Below are 16,527 nucleotides of genomic sequence, written 5' to 3'. Positions count from 1 at the left end.
CCCCAACCTGCCGCTGGTGTTCTCACGCAGGTGTGTGTCTCAGCCACACGGTGAAACATTGGTAGTTTAGAGACTCTCCGTGTAATCTCTCCAACACTGTATATGTTTCAATTTAGAATTTAACAGCATCGATTAAATTACCCAATTTCATGTCTTGTTCTTCATTCTATTCAGTGCAATCTTTGATATTTTACCAAAGAATTTAACTCAACAGGATTTCTTGTGTTAAGTTTTATTTACAAGTATGAATCATAAATCAATATAGTACAATTATTGGAGAAAATTCACATCAATAAACTCACCAGACATAAACGACCCACGTTTTTACACAGTCCGCCCATTGTTTGGATTGTCAGATAAGTTGTTCATCACTGGCAGTTCGGCAGAGATTGAATGACCTTTTCTGCTGCGTGCCTCAATATCTAACAGCAGTTTTAGCAACGCCGTTGCATTGTAGGGAAAAAGACTCCTTCCCTGCAACCGGCCAATGGTTTTCCTCAATTCAGTCAAACAGCTCATTGATTTCTTAAATGTTCCCTGCAAGGGCACGGCTATTATTGTGTCTTTTTCACAACTGTGTGAATTTACACCTCTCTGATTACTTACAACATTGATGCTCCTGATTGTTTCTGGGGCGTGTGTCACTGCCTCTCCAGCTGCTGCTGTGTTATTTATCTCACCATCACCCGGATTGCCTTCCAGGCTGAGGATATTCATGTAGGCAGCTTCCACTCCATCACTGTCCGAGTCCTCCGAGCTCGCGTAATCCACCAGGCCCAGGGGCAGCCCGAGTGGCCAGGGCCTATCAATGGTCACCAGATGCTGAGAGTTGTTGCTGCTGGCAGTGTCTCCGCCGTGCCCTGGCTCTCCTTTGGGTGCGAGAAGGTGCGGTGCTGGGGGGGTGCCAGTTTGACTGCTGGTCCCGTCTCGCTCTACCCCAGCAGTGAGATCGAGATCGGCAGAGACTTCACTGACTGCAGGCGAACATAATGCAGCAGCAGCAGCATCAAACTGAGCACAGATGCTGCAGAAGGGCTGCCAGTCCTCACGAAGGAGCCGCAGGTATCTCACTAAATACTCCAGGAAGCAGGTTTCAGCCGAAATCAGGAAATCCAGCAGGACAGAATGATCAAATGCTAAACTCTGTAAAAGCAGCAAGAAGATGCAGTGGGGATTGAAGCAATGTTCATGTGCTTCACGAGAGGTGCCTGTGTTTTCCTGAGGGTAACTGCCTAACGATCTGTAGAGAGATATGAAGTGGCGATAAATACCCTGCAAATGAAGCACTTAGCAATCCAAACCAACCAGTTCAAATCTCAGGAGACACAAACTCTCAAGGTGTGGACGGGGCGGATTGGAATCTTGGTCTGGCTCCTCTGATGGCTGAATGGATAAATACAGCTGTAGTACTTGTCAGACGGACCCCAGATTGCAGCTCTTGAGTACGCTGATGAGATGGAGTAATGCTGCATTAATGAAAGCAGCTTCCACATAGGCAAGATCAGGAAAAACTCAATAGTTGATTCCTGCTACTGACTGTATTCAGTGACTGCGACTGAAAAGCATCCACGTGCGGACATGAGATGAAAGGAGGATCTCATTCGGGCATCCTGACTCTGGGCTCACACAGGAATTGTCAGCGCGAGCGAAGGGGGCAAAAGGAGAGCGAAGGGGGCGGGGGGGAAGGAGAGCGAAGGAGGCAGGGGGGAAGGAGAGCGAAGGGGGCGGGGGGGGGAAGGAGAGCGAAGGGGGCGGGGGGGAAGGAGAGCGAAGGGGGCGGGGGGGGAAGGGAGAGGAGCGCGAAGGGGGCCGGGGAAAGAGGAGCGCGAAGGGGGCCGGGGGAGGGGGGTGGGGGAGAGGAGAGCGAAGGGGGCCGGGGGAGGGGGGGGGGAAAGAGGAGAGCGTAGGGGGCCGGGGGGGGGGAGAGAGGAGAGCGAAGGGGGCCGGGGGGGGGGGGGGAGAGAGAGGAGTGCGAAGGGGGCCGGGGGGGGGGGGGGGGGGGGGAAGGAGAGGAGTGCGAAGGGGGCCGGGGGGGGGGGGGGGAAAGAAGAGAGCGAAGGGGGCCGGGGGGGGGGGGGGAGGAGAGGAGAGCGAAGGGGGCCGGGGGGGGGGGAGGAGAGGAGAGCGAAGGGGGCCGGGGGGGGGGGGGGAGAGAGAGGAGTGCGAAGGGGGCCGGGGGGGGGGGGGGGGGGGGGGAAGGAGAGGAGTGCGAAGGGGGCCGGGGGGGGGGGGGGGAAAGAAGAGAGCGAAGGGGGCCGGGGGGGGGGGGGGAGGAGAGGAGAGCGAAGGGGGCCGGGGGGGGGGGAGGAGAGGAGAGCGAAGGGGGCCGGGGGGGGGGGGGGGAAAGAGAGGAGAGCGAAGGGGGCCGGGGGGGGGGGGGGGAGAGGAGAGCGAAGGGGACCGGGGGGGGGGGAGAGAGGAGAGCGAAGGGGGCCGGGGGGGGGGGGAGAGAGAGGAGTGCGAAGGGGGCCGGTGGGAGGAGAGGAGAGCGAAGGGGGCCGGGGGGGGGGGAGAGGAGAGCGAAGGGGGCCGGGGGGGGGGGAGGAGGGAGGAGTGCGAAGGGGGCCGGGGGGGGGGGAGGAGGGAGGAGAGCGAAGGGGGCCGGGGGGGGGAAGAGAGGAGAGCGAAGGGGGCCGGGGGGGGGGGGGGAAGAGAGGAGAGCGAAGGGGGCCGGGGGGGGAGAGAGGAGAGCGAAGGGGGCCGGGGGGGGGAAGAGGAGAGTGAAGGGGGCCGGAGGAGAGAGAAGGGGGCCGGCGGGGGGGAAGAGGAGAGCGAAGGGGGCCGGAGGAGGAGAGCGAAGGGGGCCGGGGGGGGGGGGGGGAGGAGGAGAGCGAAGGGGGCCGGGGGGGGGGAAGAAAGGAGAGCGAAGGGGGCCGGGGGGGGGGGAGAGCGAAGGGGGCCGGGGGGGAGAGGAGGAGCGCGAAGGGGGCCGGGGGGGGGGGGGGGAGGGGGGGAGGAGAGTGAAGGGAGCCGTGGGGGGGGAGGAGGTGGAGAGGAGAGCAAAGGGGGCCGGGGGGGCGAGGAGGAGCGCGAAGGGGGCCGGGGGGGGGGGGGGGGGGAAGAGGAGAGCGAAGGGAGCCGTGGGGGGGGAGGAGGAGGAGAGGAGAGCAAAGGGGGCCGGGGGGGGCGGGGGGGAAGGAGAGCGAAGGGGGCGGGGGGGAAGGAGAGCGAAGGGGGCGGGGGGGAAGGAGAGCGAAGGGGGCGGGGGGGAAGGAGAGCGAAGGGGGCGGGGGGGAAGGAGAGCGAAGGGGGCGGGGGGGAAGGAGAGCGAAGGGGGCGGGGGGGAAGGAGAGCGAAGGGGGCGGGGGGGAAGGAGAGCGAAGGGGGCGGGGGGGAAGGAGAGCGAAGGGGGCGGGGGGGAAGGAGAGCGAAGGGGGCGGGGGGGAAGGAGAGCGAAGGGGGCGGGGGGGAAGGAGAGCGAAGGGGGCGGGGGGGAAGGAGAGCGAAGGGGGCGGGGGGGAAGGAGAGCGAAGGGGGCGGGGGGGAAGGAGAGCGAAGGGGGCGGGGGGGAAGGAGAGCGAAGGGGGCGGGGGGGGAAGGAGAGCGAAGGGGGCGGGGGGGGAAGGAGAGCGAAGGGGGCGGGGGGGGAAGGAGAGCGAAGGGGGCGGGGGGGGAAGGAGAGCGAAGGGGGCGGGGGGGGAAGGAGAGCGAAGGGGGCGGGGGGGAAGGAGAGCGAAGGGGGCGGGGGGGAAGGAGAGCGAAGGGGGCGGGGGGGAAGGAGAGCGAAGGGGGCCGGGGGGGAAGGAGAGCGAAGGGGGCGGGGGGGGGGGGGAAGAGGAGAGCGAAGGGGGCCGGGGGGGGGGGGGGGGAGAGGAGAGCGAAGGGGGCCGGGGGGGGGGGGGGAGAGGAGAGCGAAGGGGGCTGGGGGGGGGGGGAAAGAGGAGTGTGAAGGGGGCCGGGGGGGGGGGGGGGAGGAGTGCGAAGGGGGCCGAGGGGGGGGAGAAAGAGGAGAGCGAAGGGGGCCGGAGGAGAGAGAAGGGGGCCGGGGGGGGGGGGGGAGGAGAGCGAAGGGGGCCGGGGGGAGGTGAGCGAAGGGGGCCGGGGGGGGGGGGGGAGAGGAGGAGGAGGAGCGCGAAGGGGGCCGGGGGGGGGAGGAGAGCGAAGGGGGCCGGGGGGGGGGGAGTGAAGGGGGCCGGGGGGGGGGGGGAAGAGCGAAGGGGGCCGGGGGGGGGGGGGGAGAGGAGGAGAGCGAAGGGGGCCGGGGGGGGGGGGGGGGGGGGAGAGCGAAGGGGGCCGTGGGGGGGAGGAGGAGAGGAGAGCAAAGGGGGCCGGGGGAGGTGAGCGAAGGGGGCCGGGAGGTGAGCGAAGGGGGCCGGGGGGATAAGAGCGAAGGGGGCCGGGGGGGGGGGGGGGGGGGGGAGGAGAGCGAAGGGGGCCGGGGGGGGGGGGGGGGGGGGGGAGGAGAGCGAAGGGGGCCGGGGGGGGGGGGGGGAGGAGAGCGAAGGGGGCCGGGGGGAGAGAGCGAAGGGGGCCGTGGGGGGGGGAGGAGGAGAGGAGAGCAAAGGGGGCCGGGGGGGGGGAGGAAGAGCGAAGGGGGCCGGGGGGGGGGGGGGGGGGGGAGAGAGGAGAGCGAAGGGGGCCGGGGGGGGGGGGGGGGGAGGAGGAGGAGCGCGAAGGGGGCCGGGGGGGGGGAGCGAAGGGGGCCGGGGGGGGGAGGGGAGGAGAGCAGAGCGAAGGGGGCCGGGGGGGGGGGAGGAGAGCGAAGGGGGCCGTGGGGGGGGAAGGAGGAGAGGAGAGCAAAGGGGGCCGGGGGGGAGGAGGTGAGCGAAGGGGGCCGGGGGGGGGGAAGAGCGAAGGGGGCCGTGGGGGGGGGGGGGGGGGGGAGGAGGAGAGGAGAGCAAAGGGGGCCGGGGGGGGGGGGGGGGGAGGAGAGCGAAGGGGGCCGGGGTGGGGGGGGGGGGGAAGAGCGAAGGGGGCCGTGGGGGGGGGGGGGGGGGGGAGGAGAACGAAGGGGGCCGGGGGGGGGGAGGGGGGGGGAGAACGAAGGGGGCCAGGGAAAAAAAGAGCAAAGAATATTGCAACTAATAAACTTTTTTTTTAAAAACTGATCTTGTGTTCCATAAGAACATAAGAAATAGGAGGCGGAGTAGGCCATACAGCCCCTCGAGCCTGCTCTGCCATTTAATACGATCATGGCTGATCCACTTCCCTGCTCGCTCTCCATAACCCTTTATCCCCTTATCTGTTAAGAAACTGTCTATCTCTGTCTTAAATGTATTCAATGTCCCAGCTTCCACAGCTCTTTGAGGCAGCGAATTCCACAGATTTACAACCCTGACAAGAAATTTCTCCTCATCTATTTTAAATTATTCTAAGATCATGCCCTCTAGTTCTCGTCTTCCCCATCAGTGGAAACATCCTCTCTGCATCCACCTTGTCAAGCCCCCTCATAATCTTATACGTTTCGATAAGATCACAGCTCATTCTTCTGAATTCCAATGAGTAAAGTCCCAACCGACTCAACCTTTCCTTATAAGTCAATCCCCTCATCTCCTGAAATCAACCTCATGACCCTTCTCTGAACTGCCTTCAAAGCAAGTATATCCTTTTGCAAATATGGAAACCAAAACTGTATGCAGTATTCCAGGTGTGGCCTCACCAATACACTGTACAACTGTGGCAAGACTTCCTTGCTTTTATACTCCATCCCCTTTGCAATAAAGGCCAAGATTCCATTGGCCATCACTTGCTGTACCTGCATACTAATCTTTTGCGTGCCATGCACAAGTACCCCCAGGTCCCACTGTACGGCAGCAATTTGCAATTTTTTCCATTTAAATAATAATTTGCTCTTTGATTTTTTTCTGCCAGTGCACGACCTCACACTTTCCAACATTATACTCCATCTGCCAATTTTTTCACCACTCTCTTCGCCTGTCTATTTCCTTTAGCAGATTTGTGTCCTCCTCACATTGCTTTTCCTCCCATCTTTGTATCGTCAGCAAACTTGGCTACATTATACTCTGTCCCTTCTTTCAATATAGATTGTAAATAGTTGAGGTCCCAGCACTGATCCCTGCGGCACCCCACTAGTTACTGATTGCCAACCAGAGCATGAACCATTTATCCTGACTCTGTTCTCTGTTAGTTAGCCAATCCTCTATCCATGCTAATATATTACCCCCAACCCAGTGACCTTTTATCTTGTGCAGTAACCTTTTATGTGGCACTTTGTCAAATGCCTTCTGGAAGTCCAAAGGCACCACATTCACTGGTTCCCCTTTATCTACCCTGTTCGTTACATCTCAAAGAATTCCAGCAAATTTGTCAAACATGACTTCCCCTTCATAAATCCATGTTGACTCTGCCTGACCGAATTTTGCTTTTCCAAATGTCCTGCTACTGCTTCTTTAATAATGGACTCCAACATTTTCCCAACCAGATGTTAGGCTAACTGATCTATCGTTTCTTGCTTTTTGTCTGCCTCCCTTTAAAAAAAAAAAAAAAATAGGGGCGTTACATTTGCAGTTTTCCAATCCAGGGAATTTTGGTAAATTGCAACCAATGCATCCACAATCCCTGCCACTACTGCTCTAAATATCCTAGGATGCAATCCATCAGGTCCAGGGGATTTATCTGCCTTTAGTCCCATTATCTTACTGAGTACCACCTCCTTAGATGATTGTGATTGTTTTAAGTTCCTCCCCCCCTATAACCCCTTGACTATCGACTGTTGGAATATTGTTAGTGTTCCGTGTTGATTTCAAAGTCTCTGAAGACAGGTGCGAAACAAAAATGCCAATCTCTGACCGAGAAAAAACTCTATTTTAGTGCTAGTTCCCCTTCAAACATATTTTAGAACTTTTTACAACCCTAGGATTCGCCACCAAGGGAAATATTAAATTGTGGACAAGCGTTTGCATCATGTTTAAACAATCTGATCAAAGTAGGAAGGAGCAACCAACCTGTAGGCGTGTGTATAGATGGTTAGCAGTGCTCTGGCGGCCTCCACGAGATCGTCATCCTGCTCGGTGAACAGCAAGGAAACCCAGGCACACGGATGAGAGAGCTGCTGGGAATGTGCAGGACACTGCAGGTGCAGCCTCAGAAACAACATCAGCTGAGACACACTAGACTGAAGCTCAGCCCTCAGGCAGCTTGCGAATAACAAGGTACAGTCAGCACCATCTCCAGGCCTGCTCCTATGCAGTGTGCGAAATACATTAGAGGAATCTGCAAACACCAAATGTAGAACTGATCAGGTCATGAGTATGAATTACAGAAGGAAGGAGGCGAGATGCTCTCCTCTTGCACCTCAGGATTGTGGAAGTGGATCGAATTTCAACACTGTGATTTGCACCTGTGAGACTTGTAGGTCAGGACAGAACAAGTTGGTGCAAAAGTTAGCTTTGGCTCAGTACTCAATCTCTGTCTCTCTGTTCATTAATACCCTCTGCATCTTTCCATTCAGTGCCACTCCTTGTTCTTCCTCCCTCACACTTCTCCACATTAAATTGCCTCATCCACTGACCTGCCCTTTCCTCTTCCTGAAATCTTTTACTGTTCTTCTCATTGTTTGCCACTTTTTTTCTTGCCAGCAAATTTCTGGGTTGAAAACTGTGGCCTCGCTGGGTGTGCTCAATGTGTGCATGCTCCCGGCGAGGCCTCGCAAAAGCCGGTTCTCGGGGTGCAATGCGCATGCACCGAAAACCGGCTTTTCCGGTCTGTCAAAATTTGTTGAGACAGATTCCATGCATCCCTGCAGGAAGGGTATCTGTGCGGCAGAGATTGGGCTATTTGCTCAGCGATAGTCCTTCAAACTTTTACGCCCGATAAAAAAAAAGCAGGCGGATAGGTAACTTTTACCAGTGTAACATAGAAAAATTTAATTTAATCACTCATGTATATTAAAAACCCTGTAATTGAGGCAAGTTTATTTTTAACCCTATTAAAACACAAAAAATATTCCACAAAATATCTTTAATAAAACATTTATTGACTTTTAATTTCAATTAATTTTAAATATGTGAGGTGTTTTTTTAATTGATTGTGTTATGTTGGTGTTTTAGGAGGTTATTCTCATTGATAGTAATGGGACCCGCACAAACGGAGTTCCCATCAAATGAGAATACTGCATAGTGATTGGTGGTCCAGTCCCACGTGATTCCGGCATAGACGTCCGTACGTGGAAGACATCTTGCTGTGCGCAGCGCGGCAAATGAAGGCCTCCGACCGGAATCTTGTATTTCTCCGGAACCAACAGCTAGTTTCACAGATTTTTTCCGCATCAGAGGCATTCGTATGAAGGAAGCCTCGGACTGCAATTTTCGGCCCAGTATCTTGCTCCCAACGCCCAAATCCAAATCCTCCACATACAGAGAATAGCGGTCTCAGCACGGGTGTACCCCAGTACGTTACTTTCAATCGTTCACCAATCCGACCAGCAACCCTTTTGTTCCTGCCCCTGCTGCTCGCTCCCCCCTCACTTCTGGTGCTAATTAACCACCTCTAATACTTGCTCTCTTCACTGTGGCCAATGAAGCCACTGCTCCTCTTACAATTCCTTTCTTATTCTACCTCGGCTGTAAATACATCCTGCAAACTTACTTCTTCCTTCACCTTCATAGTTGAAATCAAGACTCATTGCACCAACTTCGACACTAATTCACCTCAAAACTTCGAACCTTTCAGTCTCTCTCCTGCCTCCCACAAACAAAGCTTGGAATCGCCTAATAATTGCTTCCCGATAATACTCACCAACTCTTCTAACCCTTTGCAAACTCGGTCGTGTCCTGGAAAATGAGCTGATATCCCAATAAAAATAGCTGTCCTATACAACGAACTGTGCCCGCTGCAGTAATGAAGGGCTGTTCCCATTAATGGGTGACGTCACCATTAACAATGAATGGGGCTGGGTTTCCATCAGCTCTCCACAATCTCGATCTGACCAACAATTGGAATTGGGCACAGCTCAGCAACTTATACTTCATTAGCACTTTTAATATAGAAAAATGGAAAGGGAGTGGATATTGAGACTTTGTGGGAGGGTTGGAAGAAGTGACTAAAAGCTTGTTCAAAGAGGTGTGTTTTGAGAAGTGTTTTAAAGGTGTAGGCCAACAATGTATTTATATAGCACCTTTAAATGTAGTAAAACATTCCAAGGCACTGCACAGGAGCGTTATCAAAGAAAATGTGACCCGAGCCACATATAGATATAAGACAGGTGACCAAAAGCTAGGCCAAAGAGGTGGGTTTTAAGGAGTGTCTTAAAGGAGGAGAGAGAGAGAGAGAGAGAGAGAGAGAGAGAGAGATGTGAAGAGGTTTAGGGAGAGAATTCCAGAACTTAGGGTCTCGGCAGCTGAAGGCATGGTGGTCAATGGTGGGGTGATTAAAACTGGGTATGCACAAGGGGCCAGAATTGAACGGAGCGCAGAGATCTCAGAGGGTTGTGGGGCTGGAGAAGGTTAGAGATAGGGAAGGGACAAGGCCATGGAGGGATTTGAGAACAAGAATGAGAATTTTAAAACTCAGGTGTTGCTAGAGGCAGGTTTGGGGAAAGGAAATACAAGGTCATTTTAAGTACTGAAGTTTGATTTAGTGCATTGAGGTGGCAGTGCTAAGTGCGGGTACATTGATCAAATATAATTTCTTCCAGAGAAATTATTTTAGATAATCCTGAAGCCTCCCATTTTGCCCATGAATTATAATTTTCCATTTACACTTATTCTGTGGCTGTGTCGGACACCAACACATGGTAGATAATTGATAACAATCTTTACTCCTTAAAGTCTTCAGATAACTTAAAAGAATTAAAAATTTAATTCTTACCTTTTTCTTTGACTACAAAGGTCCTGTTCTGCACCCTAATTTCCATGGCTTTGATTAGAATTAGACTTATAGCCCTCAGCATCACCAGATCTGGCCCACGGTTAGAATCGTCTACACCAAGGATCTCACTGCCCCCAAAGAAACATGGCTTGGAACTCACAGGAACCTGTGTTAACCAACCGGACGCCAGAGCTTGTAACACTGCGTCAGACGCAGCCAGCAGGTCAAGATGCATGTGGCTACCTCGCTGACAGGAACCGCTGCCATCATCTTCCCCAGCATGGCAAACAATGCATTGTTTCAGCAGCAAAAGCAGCCTCTTCTTAACCACATAGTGAGCAGAGGCAGTGACACAGCCCAATATTTGTGAGGCACGCAGGTATAAAGTTCTCAGGCAAGAGGAACTTAGCTTCAGCTGGATTCTAACAGCAACAAAAACCTCAAGTACATCTATGAGGGCAAGTTGACTGGCTGTGGCAAGGCTCCAGGAATCAGGTCGTGGTGGGGCTCCGCTTGGTCGGCAGTCAGCAGAATACGAGGGGAACGTGAAGGAGTACAAGCCATCGAATACAGAGTCCAGTGGGACCAGGAGCCTCTGTATGGTCACTGCAAAAATGGATAATTTCAAAAGTTACACTGAAGACAGTACATGGTCATCGAGCACAAACACTACAGACAAGTGTCGGAGAGGAAAGGCACACAGACAGTTTAGATTTAAGTAATCACAGAGGGTGAATGGCCCAGGAGAATAGCAATTATTTAATTATAACATTCATTATGTAGTAGCCCAAACAGAATTCCCTTTGCAGGAATAAGGATAGCTACAGAAAAAATAGCATCTACTATTTACTAAACATTTCAAAACCTTTCAGATTCATTATTTTGGACTACAGTGACTGTAGTAATTAGTAACCGATATAGGCTAGAGATCTGCATCAAATATGTTGCAATCGCCAAATTATTTTTAATAAAAAATGAAATGGCTGTATATTAATAAACACAAACTTTACATTGGTGGATTTAGTATAGCCCTTAGACTGCTGGGAATTCCAGGGAAATAATCACCTCTCTGGGATGCCAGTTTTCAGTTCACTCGCTGTTGCGTTGCAATAAACACCAACATAGCAGTAATAAACTACTTGAACGTGGGAATGGGTTTTTTTCAGCTCAGAGGTTTACTTTGAACTACAAAAAATAACCACTGAAATCGCTAGTCAATAAACAACTTGTATTATATAGAGTACCTTTAATGTAGATAAATTTGACACCAAGCCACATAAGAAATTACGGCAAATGAGGTCTGTTTTAAAGAGTGTCTTAAAGGATGAAAGAGAGGTAGAGAGGCGGTGAGGTTTAGGGAGGGAGTTCCAGAGCTTGGGGCTGAGGCAACAGAAGGCACAGCCACCAATGGTTGAGCGATTATAATCAGGGATGCTCAAGAGGGAAGAATACGAGGAGTGCAGGTACCTCAGGGGGGATTGCGAAGATGGAGGATATTACAGAGATAGGGAGGGACGAGCCCATGGAGGGATTTGTAAACAAGGATGAGAATTTGGAATTCAAAAACAAATTCTTTCTTCATATTCGCTACCTCATTTTAACTACTTTTAAGACGAATCTTGACATAATCCCTCTACTCTAATCTTTTTAGGATCACAACCCCCATTCTTTAGGCGAGAGAGATTTGGCTGACCAACTTAAGTTTGCCTCTGGCTGCATCGTGTATACAGCAGGTCAATCCATGGAGCGCAGGATGAGTCAATGCAGCTGGCAGCTCGGGACGATGGACGCTCACCGGCAGTCCCGGCACCCCAGAGCTCACGGCGCCTGGACAAGTCGCACTGTCCCTGGCGCCGTCAGGGTTAAACAGAAAAATTCCTCTGGGATGCGAATAATAAAAAGTACGCTGCTCAAAGACAGGCCTTCAGACAATGAGTTACTTTACCAACGTGAACATTTAAAGAATGGTGACTGTCAATGTGGCATGAGCTAAGGAGATCAGGAAGGGCCCAGGTCTGTTCCCATCTGTGTGGAGTTAGCTCATCTCCGCTGCATTTGATTTGAGAGAACAAAATTACACAGAGCCCCCATCGTTAATCTGCATCTAGCAACCTCTGCTGGAAAGTGGGTGTGAATACATGTTACGTGAGCACAGGATCAGTCTCTGCAGTTTCTCTGTGTCTCTCTATTCCATCAATGGTCAGCAATCACCGTCTAGGAACACACCAAGAACGGTTCCCTTAGGGACCGTGTAAGGGATTGCTGGCACACAAAGCACCATATCCTTGCGCAAATCGGTACTTTGAAGAAGAGGGGGGGTGAGAAGAAAATGAGTGGGAAAGAAAGTCTCCATAGCTTGGGTTTACACAGAGTCACTGGAAAGCGAAGCAGATTGATGGACTGCGGGGTGCAATGCCACAGTTTTCAAAAGGTGACATGGTGACTTGCCAGAGTGGGGGCTACAAATTGAAAGAGAGAGAGAGAGAGAGACACATGGTGACGGAGATGAAGTGGTTTACCGGAGGGACTGGGACAGGCCCGGGACAGAGGTGACATCAGCCCAAGGGAAAGGCAATGTCAGTTTGACATGGTTGGGGATTCTGCAAAGGTGGCAAAAGGAAGTGGTAACCTTCCTGCCTCCCGCTGAACATCCTGCTGAGAGAAGCCGGACGGTTTTTGGTGAAGTACACTCACGACCTTGAATAGGGATAGTGGAGTTGATGCTTAATGCAGATCACTGACAGATAGTCGAATTGAGGAAGAGGGGAAAAAAAACAAAAACAGGCAAAGAACTGTAAAAAGGAACAGTAGAATAGATTGTTAATTTGCAATAATAACCACCTACACATCAGACTAATTCCCTTTATAGATGCAGAACCTTTGTAACCCAACGATTAAAGGGGCCAAGTTGTTCAATATGCGGAGTCAGAGGAAATGTATTAGCATGGATAGAGAATTGGCTAGCTAACAGAAAGCAGAGAGTCGGGATAAATGGGTCCTTTTCGGGTTGGAAATCGGTGGTTAGTGGTGTGCCACAGGGATCGGTGCTGGGACCACAACGGTTTACAATATACATAGATGACCTGGAAGAGGGGACAGAGTGTAGTGTAACAAAATTTGCAGATGACACAAAGATTAGTGGGAAAGCAGGTTGTGCAGAGGACACAGAGAGGCTGCAGAGATTTAGATAGGTTAAACGAATGGGCTAAGCTTTGGCAGATGGAATACAATGTCGGAAAATGTGAGGTCATCCACCTTGGGAAAAAAAAACAGTAAAAGGGAATATTATTTGAATGGGGAGAAATTATAACATGCTGCAGTGCAGAGGGACCTGGGGGTCCTTGTGCATGAATCCCAAAAAGTTAGTTTGCAGGTGCAGCAGGTAATCAGGAAGGCAAATGGAATGTTGGCCTTCATTGCGAGAGGGATGGAGTACAAAAGCAGGGAGGTCCTGGTGCAACTGTACAGGGTATTGGTGAGGCCGCACCTGGAGTACTGCGTGCAGTTTTGGTCACCTTACTTAAGGAAGGATATACTAGCTTTGGAGGGGGTACAGAGTCGATTCACTAGGCTGATACCGGAGATGAGGGGGTTACCTTATGATGATAGATTGAGTAGACTGGGTCTTTACTCGTTGGAGTTCAGAAGGATGAGGGGTGATCTTATAGAAACATTTAAAATAATGAAAGGGATAGACAAGATAGAGGCAGAGAGGTTGTTTCCACTGGTCGGGGAGACGAGAACTAGGGGGCACAGCCTCAAAATACGGGGGAGCCAATTTAAAACCGAGTTGAGAAGGAATTTCTTCTCCCAGAGGGTTGTGAATCTGTGGAATTCTCTGCCCAAGGAAGCAGTTGAGGCTAGCTCATTGAATGTATTCAAATCACAGATAGATAGATTTTTAACCAATAAGGAAATGAAGGGTTATGGGGGTAAAGTGGAGCTGAGTCCACGGCCAGATCAGCCATGATCTTGTTGAATGGCAGAGCAGACTCGAGGGGCTTGATGGCCTACTCCTGTTCCTAATTCTTATGTTCTTAGAAACATAGTAAATAGGTGCAGGAGTAGGCCATTCGGCCCTTCTAGCCTGCACCGCCATTCAATGAGTTCATGGCTGAACATTCAACTTCAGTACCCCATTCCTGCTTTCTCGCCATACCCCTTGATCCCCCTAGCAGTAAGGACCTCATCTAACTCCTTTTTGAATATATTTAGTGAATTGGCCTCAACAACTTTCTGTGGTAGAGAATTCCACAGGTTCACCACTCTCTGGGTGAAGAAGTTCCTCCGCATCTCGGTCCTAAATGGCTTACCCCTTATCCTTAGACTGTGACCCCTGGTTCTGGACTTCCCCAACATTGGGAACATTCTTCCTGCATCTAACCTGTCTAACCCCGTCAGAATTTTATATGTTTCTATGAGGTCCCCTCTCATTCTTCTGAACTCCAGTGAATACAAGCCCAGTTGATCCAGTCTTTCTTGATAGGTCAGTCCCGCCATCCCGGGAATCAGTCTGGTGAACCTTCGCTGCACTCCCTCAATAGCAAGAATGTCCTTCCTCAGGTTAGGAGACCAAAACTGTACACAATACTCCAGGTGTGGCCTCACCAATGCCCTGTACAACTGTAGCAACACCTCCCTGCCCCTGTACTCAAATCCCCTTGCTATGAAGGCCAACATGCCATTTGCTTTCTTAACCGCCTGCTGCACCTGCATGCCAACCTTCAATGACTGATGTACCATGACACCCAGGTCTCTTTGCACCTCCCCTTTTCCTAATCTGTCACCATTCAGATAATAGTCTGTCTCTCTGTTTTTACCACCAAAGTGGATAACCTCACATTTATCCACATTATACTTCATCTGCCATGCATTTGCCCACTCACCTAACCTATCCAAGTCGCTCTGCTTATAAACCAAGCAGAATGATTCTATGGAGACCCAGGAGTCTCCTTCAAATCAGGACATCAAAAATCTACTTCCATAATTCAGAAACTCCAATTAAGTTGAGCATAGCCACACCAGTTTGTTAAGATGTGCTATAAAATATGATATTTCAGTGTCTTTATGTAGCGAATAACATGGCATTAAAGATAATATCCACCAGTTTCAAGCAAGGGCACCTAGAGTGTAATAACTATCCGGACAGCTGCAGCCACTTCCATTTTTGCAGCCACTAAATTTCCTGTCTTTTTGAACAAGTCATTTTTGTGCCCTTTATATTTCACTGGGGTTTCTCAGGAAGTGTAATCTCTGCTGGTGCTACAGCAGTAGGCAGCTCTCCGCAGTGCCACCTGCAGTTGCGTAAAGGTATTACTGCCCCAATATTACAAGCCATTCAAACCCTTTAAATTCTTCAACAAGTAGGTCCCAAGCTCCAGAAAAATGAGACATCCCATTATTTATCTCCGAACCGCCTCCGCCCCCCACTCCCATGAGATGTCACAGCAGAAAACACATTAAAAGCCCACAAGGCAAAAACCTTAATGATTTCTATACATTAAATGTATTCTGTGCTTGATTTGCCAAATGTCTCACTGTTTTCTTCCCCGCTGGGCTTCGATTCTACTGGCTGCATCTGGACAGTGAGTGCTGGTGGGCTATTTGATTACTGGATGCACCAGCCGAACCTTGCTGCTCTGTATGATTCAGTTGCTTCTATCAACTAAGTGATGTGGGTAGACGGGGTAGGGGACATCCTGTACTCTGAGGGAAGCAAACATCATTCGTAACAAGCTTAGAGTTCAAAATGAATAAACTCCACCTCTCTGACACAATGCAGCCGGGCTCAGGGAGACCAAAAACACGGCCACGAATTTCCTCGAGCCTGTTCCCATAACTCCACCGGCAGTGTGACAAACTCCACATCCGGCACCTAAACCCGGGGGGGGGGGGGGGGCAGCCGCCGCAGTCCAGCAGCACAACAGGAGCAGCTCCACGGAAATTACCAGCCACAATCCAGTGCTGCCCATCATCATAAGGGAGTCAATCAATCGAAGGAAGTTCCCTCGCCCCTCCCGATCTCTAACCACCTCCAGCTCCACATTTCCCCCGAGTTCTCTGCACTGCTCCCATTCTGGCCTCTTCAACACTCGTGATTTAAAATCGCTCCACCATTGGTGGTTGCGCCTTCAGCTGCCGAGGCCCCAAACTCTGGAATTCCCTCCCTCAACCTCTCTACCCCTTTACCCTCCTTTACAATGCTCCTTCACCCGACTACTTTGACCCAGCCTCTACTCAAAAATCATCTTGTGCAACTCGGTGTCAAACTTTATTTTATGACACTCCTGTGAAGCAGCTTGGAACATTTTACTACATTAAAGGTGCTATATAAATACATGTTGTTGGACTGGAAATTCTACAGTACCTATTTTCAAAAATGATTATAACAAACCTGGGTAACTGCAGACCACTGGTTTCATATCGCTGACCAGCACAATAATTGGATTGGATTACGCGAGGGAGGGAGGGGGGGTGGGGCCGGGGCGAGGGAGGTGGGGGCGGGCCGGAGCGGGGGGGGGGGGGGGGGGCCGGGCCGGAGCGAGGTGGAAGGGTATCATCTTTGTAAATCTGTTCTGCACCCTCGCCAGTGCCTTTATATCCTGTTTATAATATGGCAACCAGAACTGTATGCAGTACTCTAACTGTGGTCTAACCAAGGTTCCATACAGGTTTAGCATAACTTCCCTACTTTTCAATTCAATTCCTCGAGAAATAAACCCTCGTGCTTGGTTACCCTCCAAGTAATAAGTGACCTCC

At 51.8% G+C, this 16,527-nt stretch overlaps 1 protein-coding gene across 6 annotated transcripts in view; it reads right to left on the bottom strand.

Moving 5' to 3' along the window:
- Positions 1 to 216: 216 nt before the first annotated feature.
- lins1 (lines homolog 1) overlaps positions 217 to 16,527 on the bottom strand; it is a 48,385-nt gene continuing 32,074 nt past the window's right edge. For all 6 annotated transcript variants that reach the window (XM_070858709.1, XM_070858711.1, XM_070858710.1 and 3 more), the window contains 3 exons: positions 9,769 to 10,374; positions 6,906 to 7,173; positions 217 to 1,240 (listed from right to left, as the gene is read on the bottom strand). In XM_070858709.1, the coding sequence (XP_070714810.1) occupies positions 325 to 1,240; positions 6,906 to 7,173; positions 9,769 to 10,374 (1,790 nt within the window). In that variant the 3' untranslated portion in view covers positions 217 to 324. The remainder of the gene's footprint in view (positions 1,241 to 6,905; positions 7,174 to 9,768; positions 10,375 to 16,527) is intronic.

The sequence above is a fragment of the Pristiophorus japonicus genome, chromosome 17 (genome assembly GCF_044704955.1).
Source record: "Pristiophorus japonicus isolate sPriJap1 chromosome 17, sPriJap1.hap1, whole genome shotgun sequence".
Taxonomy (NCBI): Eukaryota; Metazoa; Chordata; class Chondrichthyes; family Pristiophoridae; genus Pristiophorus; species Pristiophorus japonicus.
The sequence above is the reverse complement of the archived record's forward strand: the minus strand, read 5'-3'. Positions and strand labels throughout refer to the sequence as shown.